The 21,331-nt window shown below is 39.2% G+C and overlaps 2 protein-coding genes across 2 annotated transcripts in view; one reads left to right on the forward strand and one right to left on the reverse strand.

Moving 5' to 3' along the window:
- JMJD1C (jumonji domain containing 1C) overlaps nucleotides 1-21,331 on the reverse strand; it is a 300,384-nt gene that overhangs the window by 273,511 nt on the left and 5,542 nt on the right. The gene's annotated exons all lie outside the window — the stretch shown is intronic.
- Nucleotides 549-2,626, forward strand: LOC133070615 (large ribosomal subunit protein uL11-like). The gene has a single exon (XM_061163001.1). The coding sequence runs from the start codon at nucleotides 886-888 to the stop codon at nucleotides 1,381-1,383; it is 498 nt and encodes a 165-aa protein (XP_061018984.1). The 5' UTR covers nucleotides 549-885; the 3' UTR covers nucleotides 1,384-2,626.

Consider the following 21,331-nt stretch of genomic DNA (forward strand, 5'->3'; position numbering starts at 1 on the left):
ACTGGAAATAGAACTGCCATATGACCCAGCAATCCCACTCCTGGGCATACACACCAAGGAAACCAGATCTGAAAGAGACACGTGCACCCCAATGTTCATCGCAGCACTGTTTATAATTGCCAGGACACGGAAGCAACCTAGATGCCCATCAGCAGACGAATGGATAAGAAAGCTGTGGTACATATACATCATGGAATATTACTCAGCCATTAAAAAGAATTTATTTGAATCAGTTCTAATGAGATGGATGAAACTGGAGCCCACTATACAGAGTGAAGTAAGCCAGAAAGATAAAGACCAATACAGTATACTAACGCATATATATGGAATTTAAAAAGATGGTAACGATAACCCTATATGCAAAACAGAAAAAGAGACACAGATGTACAGAACAGACTTTGGGACTCTGTGGGAGAAGGCGAGGGTGGGATGTTCTGAGAGAACAGCATTGAAACAAGTATACTATCAAGGGTGAAACAGATCACCAGCCCAGGTTGGATGCATGAGACAAGTGCTCAGGGCTGGTGCACTGGGATGACCCAGAGGGATGGGATGGGGAGGGAGGCGGGAGGGGGTATCGGGATGGGGAACACATGTAAATCCATGGCTGATTCATGTCAATGTATGGGAAAAACCACTACAGTATTGTAAAGTAATTAGCCTCCAACTAATAAAAATAAATGGAAAAAAAAAGAAAGCTTTCCTCAGTGATCAGTACAAAGAAATCGAGGAAAACAATAGAATGGGAAACAACAGAATGGTCATAGCAAACACTCTCTTCCAACAACACAAGAGAAGACTCTGCCTTCAGCTTGCAGGAGGCCAAGGTGCAACTTTCTTCAGTTGTCCCGAATCTGGGTTCACCCAACACCAGCCACCTCCACCATGCCGCCTAAGTTCTACCCTAACGAGATCAAAGTCATGTACCTGACATGCACCGGTGGGGAAGTCAGTGCCATGTCTGCCCTGGCCCCCAAGATCGGCCCCCTGGGTCTGTCTCTAAAAAAGGTCAGTGATGACATTGCCAAGGCAACTGGTGATTGGCAGGGTCTGAGGATTACAGTGAAAGTGACCACTCAGAACAGACAGGCCCAGACTGGGGTGGTACCTTCTGCCTCTGCTCTGATCATCAGAGCCCTCAAAGAACCACCAAGAGACAGAAAGAAGCAGAAAAACATTAAGCGCAGTGGAAACATCACTTTTGATAAGATTGTCAACACTGCCCGGCAGATGCGGCATCCGTCTCTAGCTAGAGAACTTTCTGGAACCATTAAAGAGATCCTGGGGACCTCCCCGTCTGTGGGCTGCAATGTTGATGGCCACCACCCTCATGACATCATAGACGACATCAACAGTGGTGCAGTGGAGTGCCCAGCTAGTTAAGAATGGCGAAGGAAAAAGAAAAATAAAAGGATTATTTGATAACGAAAAGAAACAACAAAGAAGACTCTACACATGGACGTCACCAGATGGTCAATACTGAAATCAGATCGATTATATTCTTTGCAGCCAAAGATGGAGACGCTCAAGACAGTCAGCAAAAACAAGACCAGGAGTTGACTGTGGCTCAGATCATGAATTCCTTACTGCCAAATTCAGACTTAAATTGAAGAAAGCAGGGAAAACCACTAGACCATTCAGGTATGACCTAAATCAAATCCCTTATGACTATTCAGTGGAAATGACAAAACAAATTCAAGGGATTAGATCTGATAGACAGAGTGCGTGAAAAACTATGGACAGAGGTTCATGACATTACACAGGAGGCAGTTATCAAGACCATCCCCAAAAAAAGAAACACAAAAAAGCAAAATGGTTGTCTGAGGAGGCCTTACAAACAGCTATGAAAAGAAGAGAAGGGAAAGGCAAAGGAGAAAAGGAAAGATATACCCAACTGAATGCAGAGTTCCAAAGAATAGCAAGGAGAGGTAAGAAAGCTTTCCTCAGTGATCACTGCAAAGAAATAGAAGAAAACAATAGAATGGGAAAGACTAGAGATCTCTTCAAGAAAAATAGATACCAAGGGAACTTTTCATGCAAAGCTGGGCACAATAAAGGACAGAAATGGTAAGGACCTAACAGAAGCAGAAAATATTAAGAAGAAGTGGCAAGAATACACAGAAGAACTATACAAAAAAGATCTTCATGACCCAGATAATAATGATGCCGTGACCACTCACATAGAGCCAGACACCCTGGAATGCGAAATCAAGTGAGCCTTAGGAAGTATCACTACGAACAAAGCTACTGGAGGTGATGGAATTCCAGCTGAGCTATTTCAAATCCTAAAAGATGATGCTGTGAAAGTGCTGCACTCAATATGCCAGCAAATCTGGAAAACTCAGCAGTGGCCACAGGACAGAAAAAGGTCAGTTTTCATTCTAATCCCAAAGAAAGGCAATGCCAAAGAATGCTCAAACTACTGCACAATTGCACTCATCTCATACGTTAGCAAAGTAATGCTCAAAATTCTCCAAGCCAGGCTTCAACAGTATGTGAACCATGAACTTCGATGCAAGCTGGATTTAGAAAAGGCAGAAGAACCAAAGATCAAACTGCCAACATCCTTTGGATCATCGAAAAAGCAAGAGAGTTCGAGAAAAACATCTACTTCTGCTTTATTGACTACGCCAAAGCCTTTGACTCTGTGGATCACAACAAACCATGGAAAATTCTTAAAGAGATGGGAATACCAGACCACCTGACCTGCCTCCTGAGAAATTTGTACGTAGGTCAAGAAACAAGTTAGAACTGGACATGGAAAAAAAAAAAGAACTGGACATGAAACAACAGACTGGTTCCAAATCAGGAAAGGAGTACATCAAGGCTGTATATTGTCACCCTGCTTACTTAACTTATGTGGAGTACATCAAGAGAAATGCCGGACTGGATGAAGCACAAGCTGGAATCAAGATTGCCGGGAGAGATATGAATAATCTCAGATATGCAGATGACACCACCCTTACGGAAGAAAGCGAAGAACTAAAGAGCCTCTTGATGAAAGTGAAAGAGGAGAGTGAAAAAGTTGGCTTAAAACTCAACATTCAGAAAACTAAGATCATGGCATCTGGTCCCATCACTTCATGGCAAATAGATGGGGAAACAGTGGAAATAGTGACAGACTTTATTTTGGGGGGGCTCCAAAATCACTGCATATCAAAACTGCAGCCATGAAATTAAAAGACGCTTGCTCCTTGGAAGAAAAGTTATGACCAATGTAGACGGCATATTAAAAAACAGAGACATTACTTTGCCAACAAAAGTCTGTCTGGTCAAAGGTACGGCTTTTCCAGTAGTCATGAATGGATGTGAGAGTTGGACTATAAAAAAAGCTAAATACTGAAGAATTGATGCTTTTGAACTGTGGTGTTGGAGAAGACTCTTGAGAGTCCCTTGGACTGCAAGGAGGTCCAACCAGTCCGTCATAAAGGAAATCAGTCCTGAATATTCATTGGAAGGACTGATGCTAAAGCTGAAACTCCAATACTTTGGCCACCTGATGCGAAGAACTGACTCACTGGAAAAGACCCTGATGCTTGGCAAGACTGAAGTGGGAGGAGAAGGGGACGACAGAGGATGTGATGTTAGGATGGCATCACCGACTCAATGGACACGAGTTTTAGTAAACTCTGCGAGTTGGTGATGGACAGGGAGGCCTTGCATGCTATATAGTCCATGGGGTCACAAAGAGTTGGATGTGACTGAGCGACTGATCTGAACTGAACTGAGAGTTGTAAAACTCAAACAAGACCTTTTCTCAGGTCATAGTTTAATACAGCAAAAAGATACAAATTAAACTCATTAAAGCAAAGAGGGGCTTAACGCAGGGTCCAGGAGACACCAAGCTTTCAGCTGTCCCCACCCAGTGGAGTTGGTGTCACAGCACTTGTTTCTCCCAAGAGCTTATGATAATATGTATGAATACAAGCAATCAGGTAAGTTCACCTGAGGTTCAATGTCCAGCATTTTTATCTGAGGTCTGAAACATAGGTAGGGCTAACTATGTGCATGGCTAACTTTAGTCTCCAGCTCCTCTACAGGCCAAACTGATACCACACACAGCCACACTGTCAGGAAAAGCAACCTATGGTGGTCAAAGGCCCCCAAGTAAACAAAGACACCCTTATTAAGCAGGACATTCCAGGGCTTACAGGTTACCTCCCAGGAGCTGGACAAGGTCAACCCCTAGGCAGCTTTGGGTACAACTGAGCTATTTTTACTCAAAATACTTCTGACATCAAATCTGTGAGGTTTTTTCCTCACACCAACTAATTCTCCAGCTCCCCAGACACCAATTAGGTGTCCTAGAATTCATTTCAATTCTGACATTAACTACTCAAGTCAGCATTAGACTCCCCCAGGCTTTGCAGCTCAGTCTCACAAGACAGCCCTCACTTCAAATGCCAGTTCCAAGTATTGGGTCCCCAGGTTACCCATATTTCTGTTCAGCTTGGCTACAAGGTCACAGGGGTGCCCACAAACTCCACCCCCATTCAGGTGCATTAAATTATTAGAATGGTTCACAAAATCGCAGAGAAAGCAATACTTACTTACTAGTTTATTATAAAGGATACAAGCAATGAGTCAGATAAAAAGGATCAGAGGGTGAGGTGCAGCGGGTCCTGAGCACAGGAACTTCTGTCTCCACAGAGTCTGAGTGTGCCACCCTATTAGCAAGTGAACATGTTTCTCAAATCTGATGCCCTCTGAGCCCCACAGTTTAAAGGCCTTTATGCAGGCTCTACTATTAATTAGTAGAAGTGATTAATTAAATCATGGGCCACTGATAACTGAACTCAATCTCCAAACCCTCTCCCTCCTTGGAGGTCCAGGGATGGAACTGAAAGTTCTAACCTCTAATCACCTTGTTGGTTCCTCTGACAACCAGCCCCTAACCTGAAGCTATCAAGGGCCCAAGAGTGCATAAAGTCAAGCATGGTTAAAAAAAGCTTATTATGAGTATGTTCCTTTCAAGAGTTTTTACGAATCCTAGACCAGGAACCAGGGACAAAGACAAAACATGTATTTTTACTATGCCTCAGGAATGCTATTCCTCTACTACACAACCTCAGATGCCTTGTACTAACTGAAAACAACCAAACCCAAAAGGCTCTGAAGTGCAGGATACCATTTATACAGTATTCTTGAAAACGCAAAACTACAGTGACAGAAAACAGACCAGTAATTGTCAAGGTCTAGGATGTGGGGGGAAGGCTAGTCTCATCAATGGCACAAGGTAATATTTTACATCTTTACTGTGACGGTGGTTACACATATACATGTGCTTACCAAAATTCACAGAACTATACACAGAGAACAATGATTTTTACTGTTTGTGAATTGTACCTTGATTAACCTAAGACAATCAGTACTACAGTCACCTAAGACAATTTCATTCTTTAAAAGTGACAGATAATAAATATCATGCAAATAATAAAATAAATGTTTTTTCTAAATGGAAAGCAATAGGAAATTATTTCTCTGCTCTATAAGTTCCTTATAAAATTAATGTCTGCACACAGCCAAAGGGAAACATTTTGATTCATCAGCTGGCAGGATTATGGGTGACTATACTGTTGTGCTTTAAGCTCCGTTAATATTGTCTGCATAATGGTAAATAAGCTTTTTAAATTTTTTATAGTAGGTGACAGTGTAGTATTGGTAGGCAAAATTCTACCACGACCCTCAATGACTCATGTTCTTGTACAATCATCTCTCCCCTGACTGTGGGTAGGACTCACAACTTATTTCTAACCAATGAAATATAGCAAAGGTAATGGAATATCACTCCCACAATTATGTTGTTGTAAATGGCAAAGGTGAAAATACTTTGCAGATGTAATTAAGGTCCCTAATTGGTGGTTTTAAATTAATCAAAAGGGAGATTTTTCCCAGGTTGGTCTACCTGATAAGGTAAGCCCTTTAAAAGAAAGTCCAGACATCAAAGACTTTCTTACTGGCCGTGAAAATGCAAGTTGACCTGTGTTCTACAGGTAGAAGGAAATGAATTCAGCCAATGAACACGTGGACTTGGAAGAACATCCAGAGCCTCAATGATACCTTAGCCCTAGTCAACCCTTCTGATTTGCAGCTTCGTCAGTCCCTGAGCAGAGGACTCGGCTTAAACTTTACCCAGACTCCTGATCATGGAAACTGATGATAATGTATCTGTTATTTTAAGCTGCTAACTGTGGCAATTTATTATACAGCAATAGAAAAGTGGGCTTCTCTGGAGACCAAGGTTCAATCCCTGGTTCTGGAAGATCCCCTGGAGAAGGGAATAGCTACCCACTCCAGTATTCTTGCCTGGAGAATTCCATGGACAGAGTCCAAAAGGCTACAGTCCATGGAGTTAAGAGAGTTAGACACGACTGAGAAAGCAACACACACTAACAGAAAAGCAATCCAGTAATTAAAATTCTTTTCTGAAGAATCTTGGCTTTAACCATGGCTCATCTTGAATTAGAGGAAATGTCCTATTCTTGTTAGGCATCAATTTTCATCAAAGAATGTGAATCTTAACATAAGCTTCACTAAACAACAGTTCAGATTCAATCCATAACACAGAGGATCTGTATTTCAGTGAGTTGCCAGCAAATAAAATCTCAATTCACTGCTGCTCAATACTTGGGGAAACCTTCACACAAAGCAGTGTTTTTATGGAGAACTATCTGCAGATGCTTCATATAATCCATTAGTTACTGTAAAACTTGGGAGAGGGGGGTTATTATCAAAATCTCTAAGGAAATAGATGACTATGGTATTTTAAACATTTAAGACATTTTGACATTTTAAGAAATACTTATTTTGGAAACAAACCATAGAAAACAAAACTGAATCAAATTCTTTTGGCCAACAGTAACAGCTATAAGGAAATTTCTCTTTTATCTGTTATACTAACTAATCTGCAACAGAGGGTTAGAGGAAGAAGACATTACAGAAATGGAGGAGAGGAAGGATCAAGATGGGAAGATCTCTAATGAATTCTACTGGGAAGTGGGGTTTTATCATTTATCATCTTGGCTCCCCATAAAGCTGATTTCACTGGAATTAATCATGGATGGGATTCCACTGGCAATTTTTGTGGAATGCTACAAAAAACTGATTTCATTTCTTGAAGCAATGTGGTTTAAAATGTTTTTCACACTACATTACACAGTGTCCTCAAGAACACTGTCAAGGAGAACTTTGTGTTCTTAATAAACATTAGGAAGAGTCCTGCTTTTTCCCAGCAGTCGCTTTGTTTTTACCATATGGCGGCAGTGTGTACTGTATGGTGGTGGTCACTAAGTCCTGTCTGACTCTTTATGACCTCATGGACAGATGCCTGCCAGGCTGCCTTGTCCATGGGATTTCCCAGGCAAGAATTCTGGAGTGGGTTGCCATTTCCTTTTCCAGGAGATCTTCCTGACTGAGGGATTGAACCTGAGTCTCCTACACTGCAGGCAGATTCTTTAACAACTGAGCCACCAGGGAAGCCCATTTTACTGTATGGTTTAGTTGCTAAGTTGTGTCAGATTCTTGCGACCCTGAGGACTGTAGCCTGCCAGGCTCCTCTGTCCATGGGATTCTCCAGGCAAGAGTACTGGAGTGCGTTGCCATGTCCTCCTCCAGGGGGTCTTCCCAACCCAAGGGATCAAACCTGCATCTCTTATATCTCCTACACTGGCAGGTGGGTTCTTTACCACTAGGGCCACCTGGATATCAATATAAATACTGCCAAAGCCCATCCATACTAGAAAGGCTTCCCTCCCTCCCCTCCCCCAGCTTTTTTCTTTTTAAACTGGGTCTGAAAATTTGATTTGGAGTACACAATTTAAATTTATGCCTTGGATTGCTGTATTTCACACTATCATCACAGAATCTTTCATGGCTGTTTTCGACAGCAGCTTAGAGCTACAATCCTCCTCGGTGGAAAAAACAGGTTTGGGCTCCAGACTCTTTCCAGACAAATAAGGCAACTTTCAGAGAGCTTTCTAAGCAGCTGAATCAGAGAGCTGCCACAACACTCCCTTTGAGAGTCCCCAGAGGAAGTTTTCTTGCCAACTTCAGAAACAGCTATGTGTCACCACAAAAGAGAATTCATTCTAAACTAAAAAAGAAAAAAAAAAAAAAATCCAACTTAGCAGAAATTCCTTGCCCTAATAGAGATTTTATTTTTAAATAATACATAAAGTAATCATTACTTTTTCTTTGAGAGGCAAGCTTAATTTCCAAATAAAAAAGTTGCTTCTAATACCAAGTCTGAATGACGTTAATCAAAAAGGAAGGTTTTCATCTACAATAACAAGTTAAAAGATCATTTTTAACACTAATTAGTAAATAAAAATAAGCATTTAAAATGTAAAAAAAAGCACAACAAATTACATTTTTATACACCAAGCTCAAAGTGGTTAAGTCCAAAATCCGGTGGTGGGAGGATCTAAACAATTAAAAATAACTCAGACAAGTAACTCACCACAGTACTGCCTGAATAACCCCAATATTAAAGTCTTCTTTGTTTTAAAACTGTGTGATTCTAACTAAAATATAAGTCTAGAAAACAGCTTCATCTTCGAGAGCAGTGTCAGATAAAAGTATTAGCTTTCTTATTTAAAGGAGGAAAAAAGGACCATGACTTAAAATTGTATGGATTTCTCTCCCTTCATTTCTTTACTTATTCTTTTCCTTATCTTCTTTTTTCAACACCATTGATAATTTTAGAAAGTTCTCTGGGTATGGTAACCTGATAAAATTATACATTTATAACAGGAAAATTTAAATAATATTAAAATCTAGATTGACATCTATGTAGGACTCACAGATTATTTTTAAGTAGAAGGGAATAAAACATAATTTCAGAAAGTACAAATTATTTAAATTAAAATAATACAGTCAACAGTACCTAAAAGGAAAAAGCATAAATGTTCTGCTTTCACACATAAATTGATTTGTGGTTTATCTATCAATACTTTGGCAACCTGATGCGAAGAGGTGACCCATTGGAAAAGACCATGATGCTGAGAAAGACTGAAGGCAAAAGGAGAAGAGGGTGGCAGAGGATGAGATGGTTAGATAGCATACTGACTCAATGGACATGAATTTGAGCAAACTCTGTAACCAGTCCACCCTAAAGGAGATCAGTACTGGGTGTTCACTGGAAGGACTGATGTTGAAGCTGAAACTCCAATACTTGGCCACCTGATGTGAAGAGCTGACTCATTGGAAAAGACCCTGATGCTGGAAAAGATTGAGGACAGGAGGAGAAGGGGATGACAGAGGATGAGATGGTTGGATGGCATCACCGACTCGATGGACATGAGTCTGGGTAAACTCCGGGAGTTGGTGATGGACAGGAAGGCCTGGCATGCTGCGGTTCATGGGGTCGCAAAGAGTCGGACACGACTGAGTGACTGAACTGAACTGAACTGGGAGACAGTGAAGGACAGGGAAGCCTGAGGTGCTGCAGTCTATGGGGTCTGAAGGACTGAACAATAACATTTTCATGGATCACACAAGTGGCCACCATAAATAGAGGTAATAATGTTAAACAAGAGTACAAAAGTCTGATAGAATTAGAAGTCTCCCAAACTACTTTAGAAATGTTCTTTTTCTAACCCGTATCTCCAAATCACATTTCAAAAAAAGAAAAGAGAGAAATGTGACATCAGGAAGTTTTTTCTTCCTGCAAGTGATCAGAAGCAGGGTATATGATTTCTTGGTAGTCTGACTTTCAACTACTTTTCAAAATACAGATGATTATTGATTCATAGTAAAGAACTACAAAGCTCCATTATAAAATAAATTTCTGGGTTCCAAAAGTGAAAATATATTAAATTTTAAATGTCACATTTTAACTCCATACTTTCAAGAGGTAAACATATTTAGATTAACTTCCTGATATTCTGGGCAAGACTCAACACAATATGATACTAAAATAAAATAATTTAGTTTTAAAAGACACTATTGTGGGCGTGAAGAAATCGTCACTAGCCTCCCATTGGTAAAAGCTGTGAATTGCTATCAACTTTTCTGATGACAATTTGGCAGCACCTACAACAACGTTTAACATATATCTACTCTTAAACACTGGGCTTCCCTGGTGGCTCAGATGGTAAAGAATGTGCCGGCAATGCAGGAGATCCAGGTTTGATCCCTGAGTCAGAAAGATCCCCTGGAGAGGGAATGGCAACCCACTCCAGTATTTCTTGCCTGGAAAACTCCACGGACACAGGAGCCTGGTGAGCTACAGTCCGTGAGTCTGCAGATGAGTCGGACATGACTGAGAGACTAACATACACACATTCTTAAACATGGCCATTTCCCTTCTAGGAATTTTGTCCTATTAAAATACATGGTCAAATGAACAAGAGTAAACACACAGTAATGCTTCCTGTAGTAATATTATTGACAGAGAAAATCTTAAGAAGCAAAATATATACTGATGTGTTATAAATTTATAGATGAAGAAACAGAGTCTCATACTGGTGTAAAGATTAAGGCATACCACATATATATTCTAAACAGTTTCCAAAAGTATAATACCTTCACTTCACTTTATTCCTCAAAGCTGAGATCAAATGTCATTGCCTTGAGGAAGACTTCCTAAAGACCCATCTTTCTTCTATGTGAAGTGACCTCCTATGAACTTTTATACCAAAAGCCCAACATATTTTAGTACTTATAACATCCTAAAGGAAATCAGTCCTGAATATTCATTGGAAGGACTGATGTTGAAGCTGAAACGCCAGTCCTTTGGTCACTTGATGAGAAGAACCGACCCACTGGAAAAGACCCTGATGCTGGGAAAGATTGAAGGCATGAGGAGAAGGGGACAACAGAGGATGAGATGGTTGGATGGCATCACCGACTCAATGGACATGAGTTTGAGTAAACTCTGGGAGTTGGTGATGGACAGGGAGGCCTGGTGTCCTGCAGTCCATGGGGTTGCAAAGAGTCGGACACAACTGAGCGACTGAACTGAACACCATGCTTTAATTATTCACAAAGCAGGGACTATGTTTTATATCTGTTTATCTAAATACCAAGCACAGTGCCTAGGTATTAAAGAACAAAAACAGAAACTCATTTCCTGGAACTGTTCGCTAAAAAACCAAGTAGCAGTGAGTACCAAGCACTCAGACTATAGTCTCTAAACACCAAGTTTCTTCGAACAAATGCCTGATTCCAGGTCTGGATCAGGACATTTACATGATTCTGGAGTGTCTTATCATTCCAAAAAGCAAAGAAGCAATCAAGGGCAACTAAGGTCATGTTAGGAAAACGTAAGAGCTAACTTGAAGAGTCTTTCACTAGCCAATCTGAGTGTCTGTTAGATAACAATGGGCTAAAACATTAAATATTTGTAAATCCACAAATTCATCAAAGTATACTAAAATTAACTTACCATCATCGAAGGATCCTAAGGAACCAACTCGTTAGCTTGAAAACTGATAAACAAGGGGAAAAAAATTGAACATTTATCCTTCCTTTTTTATTAAACTTCATTTTGGGGTAACAAATAGTTGACAAGGAAAATTTCTCTACTCAAAAATATTTTAATAATTAAATATGAGAAAGATTTAATTAAAAAAAGAGTATCACCATTTTGCAATTCCTAATGAATTAACAGATCTATACAATAACCATCAATGGCCACCAATAGACATGTGCCCCTTAATGGAAATATGCAACACAATTTATGAGGTAGCTGAGCTAAAGAATTCAAACCTCTAAATCTAACCACCAATCTGTAGGAAATGCAGGGGCACAGGAACAAGTTAAATGATATCACAGGTATGCAATTAGTCAAATCAAGACTGAGGAACCTCTACAGGATAAACAACCTAATTTCTTCAACAAACTTGGACCTTTATAAGGTGCTGTCATGAGGGGATGGGACTGGCCAAAAGACTACATAGAAGAGTCTTTTGTTACCTTCTAGGAATTTATTCTGTAACACTCATGATGGGATCTCTGCTTCAACCCTACTCTCATCCACTTGCAAGGGTCTCTGGCCCACTTTTATATACTATTGCTTGAAGCTGGCTATCCCGACCTCAGTGCTAAAACTTCCCTTTATTTGTGAAGTCCTGAGATATTCCCTTAAATTCAAAAGACATGGAGCTTCACCTCCATTTTTCTCATCTCTCCTCCATAAGTTTTATTATTTCCTTCTGAGTTGTGACGACCTGAATTTCTGTTTCAAATTATCCATGCCTCCTTCCATGCAAGATGGCTTTTTATCCCCACCCAATGCCGTATGACTTGCACTGCCTACAACAGTTGGGTTAATACTTCCCTGATTGATTTTCACGTTTGCCATACGACTCGCCTAAGCCAATATAACGTTGAGTGGAAATGAAATGTATGCCAGGTCTGAGCAAATGCTTTCACTGCATGTTTCTACCAGTTCTGTTTAGTCAGAAGAAAAGCATGTCCCAAATAAAAGAGTTTATTCCTTCAGCCTGAATCCTGGAAATGAGAAGATGACTGAAGAAGATCCCCAGCCAGGTGCAACTGACATAACCTGAGCAAGAAACAAGGCGGGAGGGGGGATCGGGATGGGGAACACATGTAAATCCATGGCTGACTCATGTCAATGTGTGACAAAAACCACTGCAATACTGTAAAGTAATCAGCCTCCAACTAATAAAAATAAATGAAAAAAAAAAAGAAACAAACCCACACTGCTGTAAACTACTGAGATTTTAAAGTTAGTTGTTAGCGCGGCAAACCGAGCAAAATCTAGTACGTGGTAACAAAAGAGAGAGACAGGATTTTTAAATAGCTACAAAAGGTTTTTCTTAAAGTAGTCCACAGCTTCTTTTCCTTTAGAACTTAGTTAATTAAAAAAAAAAAACTCAAGAAAAATGAAAACATATTTCCACACAAAAACTTGTACATGCATGTTTATAGAAGCATTATTCATAATGTCCCAAAAGCAAAAACAATCCAAATGTCCACTGATTGATGCATGGATTAAATAAAATGCTGTCTATCCATATAATAGAATTTTATTCAGCAATAAAGATGAATTAAGTTCGGATGCAGGCTACAAATGGTTGAACTTGGAAAACATTTTGCTAAGTCAAAACAGTCAAAAAGACCACGTATTATACGATTTCATTTATGTATATGTATGAAGTTTCTTTGGGGAATAATTAGGGTGATTTAAAACTAATTGTAAAAGGTGGATAACTGTACATATGCTAAAAACAACACAATTGTACACTTTAAAATAAGGGTAAGTTACATGCAATGTGAATTATAAGACTGTTATTTTTAAAAGTCTATAAGTGGATGTTTTTAAAAAGTTATACCACTATAAATGAAATAAGCCAATTTTCTGCTCTAAAGCTGTACAAGTTTACTTTGCAAACTAGGAGAACATACTGGTGCAACAACCTGAGTAAAAAGCCCTAAGTACCTAGAAAAGAGTACATAAATAGTATACTTCAGAAAATATTCAGGATACAAGCTTGGCGTAAAAAAGATTTTTAATTGATTCTAAGTGTAACTTTCGGATGATATGGATTCAAAAAACAAGCCTTCAGAAAACAAAGTAACCCAGAAACCTTTGTTCAAGGTCAAAGCAACCAATTACTATGAGCTGTTCTCTACATAGGTACAGTCAAGTTGTTCTTCACTTTGGAAAAATATAAATCAGTCAATAGTCACTGAGCACAGTGGGCCGTTAAGATACATAAAGGTTATCTCTCAGTCATTTGCAAATCCTCAAATTCGTAAATAAAATGGTGGCACCTAATTTTGCCTATTCAATGAAGTAAAGTAACCATAACAAAGTTAGGCAATTGTTGGGAAGAAAAACAGAAAGTCATCACATATTCTGAGTAAAGTGGTCATATCCAAGAGGTGAGTGATTCACTCCTACACATAAGGCTCCTAATTTTGTGCCTGAATATAATTATAAAAATTACTAGCTCCTGGGCCTTCAAGGTCTCAAACAACTGAAACACATAATACAAGAATGACATCTCTGCATACAAAGTATGAGGATAGGAAGAGTGACAGAGACACACACCAAACAACCACATCTTCTTCCTTTTCTCAAGAACTTTACAAAACTAGCCCAGGAAACTAGACAATCAAGTAATGGTGCTGTCACGGAGTCTGACAATAATTTAAAAACAAAAACATAACCATTTTGTGCCAGACCCATACTAAGCATATTACACAAACACTAGCTAATTTAATTTCTGACAAGGCCATAGGAGAGAGCTTGTCTAGACCGCAAAGCATCTGACCAAAGATCACACACACAGTCAAGCTGATGAGGTCAGAATCCAAGCCGCATCATTCAGCATAAAATCCTCACTTTTAATCATTAAGCTACATTGCTTAATGACCTTTAAAAATACATTATCAAAAAATAAAAAAATAAAAATACATTATCAACACTGGGATTAGAAGGCACACAGTGGGGACTTCTCTGGTGGGCCAGTGGCTAAGACTCTGGGCTCCCTCTACAGGGGGCCTGGGTTCAATCCCGGGTCAAGGAACTATATTCCGAATGCCCTGAGAGCCAGAATAGCCAAGTAAATAAATGTTTTTTAAAACATAATATACATCCTCAAAAAAAGAAAGCACAATGTGAGGAGAGAGAGACAGAAATCTAAGAGTGATACGGTCTTCATGATGAAACATCACAAGCAATACGACAGACGCAGTGGGATTCAGAAGAGTCCGATTCTGGCAGGCATACCGCAAGTAAGTAAATGAAATGACTCTGAAAATGTACCGAGTCACTAATCTAATAAAAATAGAAAGAAAGGAGACTGAGAGCAGTAGTTTGCAAATGGGGCCAACCACGTCTGTGTAAGAGACGGCTTATCAGCATCACAGCCATGGCCTTTAATCTCTCATCCACAAGAAGCAGGGGGCTTCAGAGAGCTTCAAGTATCTGAAACAATCCCCTTATCTGATAAAAGCATTGAAATTAGTTTTATTTCCAAGACACCTGCTTACAAAATATTTAACATTTTTCAGCCCCCCTAAAGAATGTAAATTTTAATTTCGCCTTTCCTTAATTAGTGAAGGTCATCACCATAAATGCAGGGCCACATCCTGGGGCATTACTGAAGTTAGAAGTGTGGGGCTGCCTGGCTCAACAAACAAACCGCCATGCTTATTTGAACACCTTGTCTGTGCCCCACAATTTTCACATCCTCCCTGGCTAAAAATTTTAAATTATTATAAACAAGGACACTTCAATTCTTTGATTAATTAATAATGCCTTATAACAAAATAGACATTTTATATAAAGAAGGTGAGACACTGATTAAAATAAAGATTAAGCATATCAAAGAGAATCTCTAGTTAATAATGTAGAAATAGTTAACTTCAAATCATTCATTAGAGATCCTAAGAAGCAAGAAATGTATCATATATTGACAATTATACAAAACCTATAATTGTTTTAGTTCAAAAATGAAGCATTAGCACAATATGATTTCTTAATAGGACTCACATTATTTTAAAGTATTAAGTGCATGTAACTATGAGCAATAAAGTGATAAACATACAAAAAAACCCACACAACAACACACTCCTAGAAAAGGAGTTACCAACCTATTACCCAATACCTGAAAAAAACAGATAAAGAGACACAGTATTATTCAAATTCTTTAAAAGTCTTAAGTTATTAATTTTTAAGCTTTAATCCACAAAAATCAGGTAACAGAACTTTTCTAAAATTTATAGGCAAAACTGACTGAAGACCGATGCTAACTGTGCTTTGATTTTTAAGTTAAAAAACCAGATGTCACATTCAGTTCTTTCTCCTTATACTTACTCTTAAAAGGTACTAAATCTAAGATTCTTTTCACGGTTAAAAAAAAAAAGTATCACAATTTTAGTATTTAAAATCTAGCCAAATTGGCCATTAAATAATTTTTTTAATATGAGTAAGTAAAACTAAAATACAACTTCTAAGGAAATGTTTTTCTTCCCATGTTAAAATAACATGCCAATGGCTACCAAGGAAATATACTTTAAGAACATTCATTTGCACAGATTCCAATTATGAAATGTGTTGCAATAACATGGAATGCATGGAAAACACTTAAGGTGAGAATCATTTTTACAAGTTTTGCCAATTTGGGAGTATTATGCCTTCTATCTCCTTTCTTTGACATAAAATGACCTCTAAAACATCACCAGCAGCTCATTATCCACTTACTACTGAAGCTGAAGCTTGTTTCCCCTCACTCTGTACTCAGTGAATATTCAACAGCTGTTTTTATGAATAGGCTAGAGGTTAAAAAAAAAAAAAGCTAGGTCTTTAATCTCCCTCCACCCACAACTGCCAATATAATAAATTGTTTTCTCAATTCATCTTTCCTGCTGTTAAAGGAGAGAGAATCAATACCTGGGGATAAGAAGATCGAACTCTGAAATCTACAATACAATATTCCAGGAATATGAGCTGCATAGCTCTAAGCAGCAATAGCAATTATAAAAGTAGAATAATAGCTAATAACTATTGAAGTTTTCTGTACAACGTATCAAGTAAAGTGAGTGTGTGTTAGTCTCTCAGTCGTATCTGACTCTCTGCGATCCCATGGACTGTAGCTCACCAGGCTCCTCTGTCCAAGGAATTCTCCGGGCAAGAATACTGGAATGGGTTGCCATTTCCTTCTCTACGGCATCTTCCCGACCCAGGGATCGAACCCAAGTCTCCCGCTTTGAGGGCAAATTCTTTACCTTCTGAGCCACCAGGGAAGTTCATCTGTCTAAATACTTTAACATAATCAACTCATTCCAGCCTTACTTTCCTTTTTCTAAAGTCATATAATTAACATCATCCACCTTTGTTTCATTTTTTTAAAGCACTTCCACATTTTTCTTTAACTCACATCTGTAGGGTCTTGAAATATGGAAACAAAAACAAACTATCCTAACTGCCTAAATTTCAACTGGCTGCTTTGTTGTCGTTCAGTCACTTAAGTCACTCCCTGCGACCCCAAGGACTGCAGCACGTTAGGCTTCACTGTCCTTCACTCTCTCAGAGTTCGTTCAGTCACGTCCATAAAGCGGTGATGCCATCCAACCATCTCACCCTCTGTCGCCCCCTTCTCCTCTTGCCCTCAATCACTCCTTTGCAAAGAAAATGGGAAAAGAGACTACTTCAGCAGAGTTGCATCCTGCAATTTAGCAAACGGTAACAGCCTAAGATGACAGTGCCAAACGTGGAACAGGTCTTCCCATCTCCACCTTGGCCTCCCTACCCTCGCTCTCCTCTCCCAACTCTCAGGGTCTCTGGAGACCAGAGCCCACCACCTTCCTGCTGCAGCCCAAGCCCTCCAGGCCTCGACTTTTCCACTTGACCTTAAGGCTCAAGACCGAGTGTGTGGACAAAAGAATAAGGTGCTGAAAGGCATCAGTCACTCTTCAAATTCCCAACTCGCTGGGGAGGTTAAAAAAAAAGAAACCCGAGGTAACAGGAGGTTCTGCTTCTAAGAAGTGGCAGGGACGAGGCCGGCAGGGTTGGGATAAAGTAGAAGACAACAAATCTACAAGAGGCGAAATAAGGGGTAAAGAGTGACACAGCGGAGGTCCCAAGGAAGTCCCAAGAGTCACAGCAAGAAGCTGCCCGCTTGGTTAAAAATGAGGGGAGGGGGGCAGCAAATCATTAGTAATCAAATACTTGAGAAAAAATATTTTTATAATATGGGATTCATAATGGAAAAACAATTTAAGAGATCTCTTGTGTGAAAATTTGGGGAGACAAATGGACTAAATGACCTCAACGATCTGCGGTGGATCTAACATCTGATTCTTTGCCTAACCAATGCTTCTACCCCAGAAATATGTCACTGCACCCTCGCTCCAGTGTCTTCCTCCTTTCAAATCGCACACTCACAACCTACCACCTACTTTTCATTACCACTGGAATTAAAAGAAACCAACTGTATTAAAATATAGTTATCAAAACAGTACAAGAAAATGTGATTTGATAACACTGTATGTGCTTTTTAAATCAACTCAGTAAACAATAAGTGAAAACAGTGGATACAGTGACAGACTTTATTCTTGGAGGCTCCAAAAATCACTGCAGGTGGTGACTACAGCCATGAAATTAAAATACGCTTGCTCCCTGGAAGAAGGTGATGACCAACCTAGACAGCATATTAAAAAGCAGAGAAATTACTTTGTCAACAAAGGTTCATCTAGTCAAAAGTTATAGTTTTTCCAGTAGTCATGTATAGATGTGAGAGTTGGACTATAAAGAAAGCTGAGCACTAAAGAATTGATACTTTTGAACTGTGCTGTTGGAGAAGACTTGAGAGTCCCTTGGCCTGCAAGGAGATCAACCGGTCCATCCTAAAGGAGATCAGTCCTGGGTATTCACTGGAAGGACTGATGCCGAAGCAGAAACTCCAAGAGATGGTTGGATGGCATCAGCGACTCAATGGACATGAGTTTGAGTAAACTCTGGGAGCTGGTAACGGACAAGGAGGCCTGGCGTGCTGCAGTCCACAGGGTCACAAAGAGTTGGACACGACTGAGAGACTGAACTGGACTGAACATAGCAGACCTACCACAGTTTCAAAGTAATGATGTGTGGTATAAGTAACATTTCAAGACACCTGCAAAAAATTTAATGTGATATGAAAATACCTGTGATTTCTATCCATGAAAAGTTAAAACTGGTACAAATAATACTGTAGTTTGTTTCATATCAGTACATTCATAGCTGAAGTTTATGCTAACTTTCAGGAAAACATTAGTAGAGAAGAAGTTATTTTTCACCTTCTAAGTTCATTGCCTCCTGAACTCTATTCAGAAACCTAATTTGTGAATCCCAAATTAAGAGGCTTTGGTTAAATCCCTGATCATTTTCTCTCCAGGTTAATATAACAGCCTTGGGACGGAGCGCCCTGCCTCCAATATTTCGTCAAATCTATCCTTCACCCTGATAAAGGATCACAAAGGTTCATCTTCAAACAGTACTCCCCTGCTTAAGATCCCTGGACGGGTCCCTCACGGCCTGTAGGACTGTACGGCATTGACAGATGCACTCTCCTGACTCTGTTTCTCTAAGACAGTACTTCGACTAGTTTCCCAGCATTACACTGAACTTCCAAAACTTTCTGCCATGTTCTCTTTTCTACTTGTACACGACTCTACTGAAGTGTGTGTGTGTGACAGTCGCTCAGTTGTGGCCAACTCTTTGTGACCCCATGGACTATACAGTCCATGGAATTCTCCAGGCCAGAATACTAGAGTGGGTAGCCTTTCCCTTCTCCAGAGGAATCTTCCCAACCCAGGGATCAAACCCAGGTCTCGCACATTGCAGGTGGATTCTTTACCAGCTGAGCCACAAAGGAAGCCTATCATCCTCCAAAGCAACAGTGTCCTTTCCCGCAAACAGACCAATCTCTTCCTTGCCTATGAACTTCAAAACCAGTAAAGATTTTTGCCTGGCATATTATCCTGGGCTGTGGTTATCTGCACATATCCTTTCCCCCATACAGGACAGTTTATTTTTCCCCAAATTCAGTGTTCCCCCTGCTGCAAAAAGTGGTCTTGAGTATTTCTGAACTTTTCTAAACCAAAAATAATATCTCATATCCTGATTATAGAGTTCAGTTTACAAAGGGATTTCTTACGTGTCCTTGTTTAAGTCTTATGAAGACAAGCAGTCTAAAGGATTACCTTAATAAGCCTATAAAAATAAGCAGTCTAAAGCTTTACCTTTGTTTTGTAGATGAGGAAACAGAAGTCCAGGGAGATAAATGATAAGACCTGAGCAAGTCAGTTTAACAAGCTGCTGCTGCTGCTACTAAGTCACTTCAGTCGTGTCCGACTCTGTGCGACCCCATCCCTGAGTTGGGATTATAAAATGCAAGCTCAAAAAAAAAATAAAATGCAGGCTCCTTGGTGCAACACTTATTGTGAACGTACCAGGCCCAGGACAGGTACATAAAAAGCATGAGAGTGCTTCTTTTTCAAGAAACTATTCAACATGGTACCAATATGACCCTGTGAGCAACAGCTTTTTTTTTTTTTTTAAATACAGTAGTACAAGTCCTTTGCCGTACACCTGAAACTATCACAACATTGTTAACCAACTATGCTCCAATATAAAATAAAAAATTTTTAAGTATAAGTCCTGTAATAAAATTATAACATAAAGCTAAACATTCCCTAATGTTTAAAAATACAACCAGTTTTCTCTTTTAAAGTTTGTAACTACATTATTCCTACTATTCTAGACCTCTGAAATAAAAGTTTCTTGTAAATACTAGTTAAATATTACACAACTAACAAGGGGTTATTACTTCCATCTCTAGAAAGAGAAACTAAAGTAATAGCTTAACATTTTAAGAACGTTCCAATTTAAAACTGTCAGGTAAGAATTCGTGACATTTATTACCCTGCTAATTCATATTTATTTTGATCAAGCTGTTGAAATTTTTCAACTCAATTTTCACATGTTATAACATGGCCAAGTATTTTGGTTCCCAATAGTTCTCTCTTTTGAAATTTGAGGCTTATAGAACATTGAGCTTTCAAGAGGGTGCTGCATGAACAGTACAGAACAGAATTCAATTCAATGAAGCAAACATTTATTCTTACATGCAAGGCTGGTAATGCAGGATGTGATGTGGAAGACCTAATTCCTGCTTTCGAGAAGCTTACTAGGAGGGATGACAACCATAAAAATATCTATAATTTTTAAAATATGATGCTTATTATGCTTTAAATGTGATGCTTTACATATTACATACCTTAGGTAAACCTTCACGTAAGCAATTGGAGTAAAAAAAAATTTTTTAAACATCCAAAATATCCTTATTTGGAATGAAAAATATACTGTATATACTACACAGGATGGATATTACATAGTGGTGGAAATCCATGAACTATAGTCACAAGTAACAATAGGTAAGTCTCAAAAACAGGATACAAGTAAAGGAGAAAAGTATTAGGGAAGGAGAGAAGGAAGAACGTAGAGGGTCCGGAAGGAAAGGAAAGATGAGGAGTTTCTTCAAGTGATTTTTAGCAAGAGTACATGCTTTCTTAGAACCAGGAATAATTTTTTTTTTTAAAGGATGGTGGTAATTACATAAAGGAATTTCAAGGTAAGGGAAGGAGAGGAAAGGAGGCAAGCCCTGGTGGAAGGCTAGAGCTAGCTTGGTGCTGCTGGGTATTTCCCTTCCCCTGTTAGGTTAGGTTCCGGTGAAATAGTTTCTCCTGAGGGCATAACTTGTTAAAAAGAGCATTTCAAAGAGTATTTGGTGTATTTCAAAATGGTTTCTTTTTCCTTCCCCTGCTGGCTTCCAGCAGGGAGGAACTTTTCTCCCACATTAAGATCTGATTCTCC

This window comes from Dama dama, chromosome 15 (assembly GCF_033118175.1).
Source record: "Dama dama isolate Ldn47 chromosome 15, ASM3311817v1, whole genome shotgun sequence".
Lineage (NCBI taxonomy): Eukaryota > Metazoa > Chordata > Mammalia > Artiodactyla > Cervidae > Dama > Dama dama.